Source organism: Hydractinia symbiolongicarpus, chromosome 8 (assembly GCF_029227915.1).
Source record: "Hydractinia symbiolongicarpus strain clone_291-10 chromosome 8, HSymV2.1, whole genome shotgun sequence".
Lineage (NCBI taxonomy): Eukaryota > Metazoa > Cnidaria > Hydrozoa > Anthoathecata > Hydractiniidae > Hydractinia > Hydractinia symbiolongicarpus.
In genome coordinates, this window is record NC_079882.1 from 22,604,253 (window position 1) to 22,610,311 (window position 6,059).

General features: G+C 30.6%; 1 protein-coding gene across 2 annotated transcripts in view; it reads right to left on the minus strand.

The window, feature by feature from the left end:
• Positions 1-2,183, minus strand: part of LOC130655618 (receptor-type tyrosine-protein phosphatase S-like) — a 54,956-nt gene extending 52,773 nt beyond the window's left edge. For both annotated transcript variants that reach the window (XM_057458387.1, XM_057458386.1), the window contains exons 1-2: positions 1,831-2,183; positions 549-727 (exon numbers count right to left, since the gene is read on the minus strand). In XM_057458387.1, the coding sequence (XP_057314370.1) occupies positions 549-727; positions 1,831-1,912 (261 nt within the window). In that variant the 5' untranslated portion in view covers positions 1,913-2,183. The remainder of the gene's footprint in view (positions 1-548; positions 728-1,830) is intronic.
• Between the last annotated feature and the right edge of the window lie 3,876 nt (positions 2,184-6,059).

Genomic DNA, 6,059 nt, shown 5'->3' on the forward strand with positions numbered 1-6,059 from the left:
GTTTGAAACATGGTCTTATCCGTAAGTTAATCAATGTATATAACCAACAATGTAAAATTTTGACAATTTATTTCGTAATTAAATTTCGTCACTTTGGCATTTGTAATTGTAGCGTTACAATGGATAATGTCTAAGGTCTTGATAAGTCACTTAAATCTGTGTGTCACTTAATGACTTTGGAAGCACTCTGGATTAAAGACATTAAACCAGATTTGAATACAAAAGCCACACATTAACCATCAAAGTCTGATTGATTATGTAGCTTGGTATACCTTAGGGATTTTATTATTATAGCTGTACTTTTTATGTTCAAGTAACCTTATAAGAACGTAATGTAAATACTGTATGATATGTGTGTTATTGATTCATTTTAGACCTGAAGATAAAATTTAATTTTAAAATATATTGTCGAAATTAAACATTGAAGGTTATATTTATTGATTAATATAATTACCGCGATGTTTTTATTGCATAAATTATCCCTAAATTTCCTCACTGTTTGAGATATGTGAAGAATGTTGAAAACCCCTTTGACCTCTTCACAATACCTGAAACCATTCTGATTGATAAGTTCTTTCACGACTACACCATGTTCCTGAAGAATAAAGTCTTCCACGCGACGGTAAAAAAAAGTCCGCACTTCCAGTAGAAAATATTGAACTGTTTGATAATTGACTGGAAGTGATCAATCCATTTGCCATTCCAAGAGGAGTGCGATCTGTACATGCTTAACGAAAGGAAAATATAATTTGTAAATGGTTCCCTAAACTCTGCAGCCATTCTGGTAGAAATTGTTTCTAAACAAGTTTAATAATTTAGACACTACAGATTTTCATCAACATATATACAAGGCAAGAAGCTGCTCAGCTTGAAAAATGGGTAAAACGTAATAATTAGGGCAAAATTAGCCAGGGAACCGGCGTCAGAAAGTAAATGGGTGACCGGGCGTTGAGCGTCCAGTAGAGCGTTTAGAGCACATACGGTTAGAGTGTGTGGAGCGCTTACAATGATAAAGCCTTTCAAACGTTAAACGATGGTAAAACCTGTAGTTACACTTAAAATTCAATTACCCTAGGTTCTGACAGTCAAATAAAATTTATTTAACATATATTATGGTTTTCACACAATTCGCAAGTAATAACGCCTAAAACTGCCTAAAAATCCGATTTTGCCCGAAATTTGGGTAAATTCTGAAAAACTGCAGAAATCGGATTAATCACGTGTTCAAAAATTAAAGAATATTTCGTTGTGAGTTTCAAGTTTTAAGGACTTCAAATTTACAAGACAACTTTATTTCGTGGAGGGGAATCTTTCGGAGAATTTTGGCACGTAATTAATCCAATTACCCGATTTTTTGGGTTTTACATGAAAATCGGTAGAAAACGGATTTTAGGGCAATTTTTGCCATTTATTTAACCAAACTATGTAAAAACCAGAAATTATGTTATATAAAATTAATTTAGGAACTTTAAATAGAATGTAAAAATTTTTTTCTTGAAGGTATGTAATTTTAAGCAGATAGTGGTGTATTAGACAAATTGTGATGTCATAATCGAAGAATTTTTCTAAACTCTCCCTTAAAAATCGATCAAAATTTTTGGGTGTTATTAAAAAGGAGAAAGAAAATGCTAAAAACGCTTTTTTATTATGCTAATTCTTTCTTGAAAGTTGGTAAATGAATTGTTGTAAACCACTGTGTGAATATTCGCTGTCATGTTTATGCTTGCTAATATCTTTATTTACTTGGCCTGGGTCATTGCATTAAAAAACTATTTAGCGCATGTTTAAAATGTGTTATGTGTGTTACTAGAAAAAGAAAGAAAACCCTACCATTTAACACAGGTGCCACATAATTCCAATACAGAAACGCTTTGATGACAACATACTTCATTATACCAGAGTGAATGTTCATTTGAAATTAATTGTTCTAAATTAACATTTGAATGAGATGATGTTTAATTAAATACTCTGGAAGCCGAATGTAACACTACAAGACATATCTCCGAGCACGCTTTTTATTTTTCATTGCTATGAAATACTTTCTCTCAAAAATGCATAAGACAAATTATTAACATCTAAAACTTGAACTTAAAAGGAACTAAAGATTGATCCAATAATGAAATAAAAGTTATCTGTTAGAATAATGATTTGTTTATAACCTCTGCATATGCTAAAAAATATCACGCCAACTAAGCTTGTTTTTGTATGGTATATGTAAATATAAAAGATATTATCTCCTCCACAAATTATAGTAATTTCCATACAATACATCATTACAGATAAAACATTGGTTATATCAGTGTTCACATGATACTCATTATTTATGATTCCATGGAAAGAAAGTGATTAAAAACTGTTTTTCTTCTTGATTGGAGTAGAATTACAGGCTGACATGGTCAACAGTAGGAGAAAAAGTGCTGTTTTCATTACAACTCTTTACCAATACTTTTAAAATGGTATATCAGGCTCATAATATACTAAAAAGTTTACTTATGCAAACTCAGTAAAGCATTAAAAAAAACACGCCAAAATTATGTTGGTTAGCAAATTAGTAGCGATACGCTACTAATTTGCTAACCAACATAATTTTGACCGAAACATAAAATTGCTGTAAAGACAAAATTTTAAAACATAAAACAATAGTGCTTTTTGACCTTTTTGGGTTGTTAAAACTCGTTAGGCATGTGAAACGTAAGAATATTATAATAATCGTAAAGTAAATGATTGTTTTTACAGAGCGAAACGTTATGTTGTAAAGTGGTTGAAGCTGTATAAAAATATATAAAAGGTTGATGGTTCTCGCTTCTTCCGTCGCTAACAGTATCTTGCATCAATTGATTACTGTTCTGCAGGCTATGATTCAGTTTGATAAATTAGGATTTTATGCAGAATTGATTCTTTAGTTAACGCAAACATTTTGAATTCATCTAAGCTATTTTGATTTTATTTGTTTGGGAATATTTCCGACTTTAAGAGTAACTCCATCTGTAGCCTAGATAGTATAAAAGTAGGTTAATTTTGAGCTTATGCAGAAGATATTTAAGACCTAGAGCTACATTTGCTGAAAACCACAGTATTCGCAGGACCAAACTATAGTAGTCAGTCTCGAATGTTTAGTGCTAGAATAGAACATAATAATTTCCGCCCTCCGTTTCAAATATAGATGGATTCAAAAGACGCAACACGTTTTTATAAAAAAATCATAATCGCTGGGTTTTTTGGATTAAACACTCTATCTTCTCTCTAACGAAAAGGAAATAATTGAATATTTTTATGTTTTTATCTTAGACAGCGTGTCCAAAAATTTGGCAGCGTACTGTTCTTTATATCGAGACGTTAAGATTAGTAGAAACAGCGCAGTGTAAACTCTAAAGAATGGTAATACATTCTTTAAAAAAATTGCATTGGTGACTAAACATAAGAGCACAATAGAATTCTACGGACTTACATTTCCTTCCGATACAAATCCACTCTTTACATACTGATTGCAGTCACATTAGAAACATAGGTAATGCATCGTTGGGACTTAAACCCCCAAGTAAAACTAAGCAACCTGTTGGGGATTGCCATGGTGATGTCAGTATGAAAAAAAAAAACTAAAAAGACCACAAGACTATAAAAAATCAATCATCAGTTCAAAAAATTTAAGCATGATGGGATAATATATTAAAGAAAACAGCTCTTTGTCATGCGATCTTAGCTCATACACGAGCAAAATTGTTTTGTTTTTTTAGTTTTGATCTCAACAACAGTTGTGTGCGAACTAAAAGTCAGTCGGTGTTAGTACACTATAGAATTATAAGTAAAATATTTAATACTAACTTAAACCATTTATCACTTTTTTGGGTTGTGCAATAGGATTAGCCATATATAGATACAACAACAGAACTGTAGATCAGCTTTTTCTGCAAGTAATTAGCATTTATGGCTTTAGGTCAATTAAAAATTCTTTCAAAAGTAGATAATTTCTTTCGTAATTGTTTTAACCAATCAAACCATTTACAAATCTCTTCGAGAAGGTCTTTTAAGGAGGGTATACCACTAGCCGCAACTGATATGTTTATTCGGTATAAAAAAATCTCAATATTAAAAAGAACAATCTAACAGCTTTCCAATTTTATACCAGTAGGCTGGAAAAAATACGTTATCGTTTAATAAGAACGTTGCAGATTAAATAATGTTTTACTGACACTAATCAAAATAATTCACATTCTAACTTTAAAGCGAAACTGTCATTAAGTGTTCACACACATATTATTATTCTCATTTAATCTGGTTTATTTTAATTGATGTACAGAATTAAATAGATATTGATGTAGTTTAATGCTTCTTAATCTTCTTTTATTTAATAATCATTAACTCGTCTATTATGCAAAGTGTCCTGTGGTTACTTTGTTGGAGTAAAAAAACACTGGGGCTGAAAACCCTTTGGGGGTTAGGGCGGAAGGGCGGACGGGCGGAAGCAAGCACAAGCGAGCAAAATTATTAACGATCATTATTTTACGTTTTAATAATTCACGTCGAAGTGTAGGGTTATTGATTCTAAACCGTTTTGATGTTGTATAATGCAATGCAAGCCACGAGGTGAAAATATACAGTCAGTGCCCTTTTATCATGTATGTCTGTCTAGGGCAAAATATGTCCCCTATCTTTTTTATTAACACTTCATATAAACTTGTTTTATTACATAGCTACATCTAGTAGAAAACATTTTCTAACTAGTAGAATAACAAATAGAGAATGTCAATAATTCCAGAAAAACGTTTTGAAATAAGTTTCGATACAAAGATTATGCAAATATGATAAAAAATCTTATCACATGGTTAGAGTCTTTCTTGCACTGTGATGGGTTAACCTGCACGAAATATATGCTATATTTTTTATTTTCTACTGAGAAACGAGTGCAATTTTTACTTAGTTAATTCTTCAAAGCAAAAAGATATTTTTTCCATGACTGGTTAATAAATCGCTGAGTAAAGTTATTGCTGTCTTGAAAAACGAGAACTTGTTTGTAAATTTGTACCATAATTTTCTCCTCATAAAAATAATTTTTTTACGAAACAAACTAACAATCAATCATAAATATTCACAGTTTAATTATTCTTTTTTTGATATAGACATTAAAGAGAAGTGCCAGTGCTCTCCACCGTAGAGATTAACTGCAACTTAAGGTTAGTGAGGTTATATTTATAGCGCGTTGAAGGAGTTTTTTAATTCGATTGTTTAGCTAAAGCTATTATATATCTGCGGTACTTTATTAAACATATGTAAATATTCTTGTGAGTTAATCGCCATATGGAACGATTTTCCACTACAAGCGAAGAAGAAATCATGAATTTACAAGATAAATCACTGCTTTTACTTTGCTAATTTATATTGAAATAACATGAATATATTACTCTAAAATTTATTTTTATTTAATTTTAATCAGGCGTGACATAAACAAGCTTTGTTTTTCTTTTAAAATAATTACTATCTCGGGCATAATTTGTTATAAATTAAAAAAATTTATTATGAAATAAAAGCTTTGATCACATATTATTTTGCAATAAATTTTTTCGCTGTTGAACTTCATAAACCGTGATTGAATGTGATTAATCATCTTCCGAGTATGTCAAATTAATACAATGATTTATGCTCAGTTTATATGATAAACTAGTTATCGCACTTGTTCTCGAAAAATATCGTTATATTTTCTTCGTTTTTTAGTTCTCGTATATTTCACTTGCCTTGTGAAATATGTAAACGAGAGCATAAAAAACTCAAAAAAATATTTCCATTATTTTTTCGGCACTGTGCGATAACTACTACATAAGAAACTCAGCTAGGTAAAAATGAAATGTCTGTGTCTCTTTGTGTTTTCACCCCTAAGAACATCCTAAACCGAAATTGAAAATTTACAGAAAAATCATAAGTTATGCTTGAAATTTTATTCATAGAAATATTCTACATAGCCTAACGTGGAAACTAGAGTAAAACTCAAGGCAATATTTTAATCATTCGGACATAAAATACCATTTTACAACCCTTAATACATTGATACATCGTGTTTTTAATTG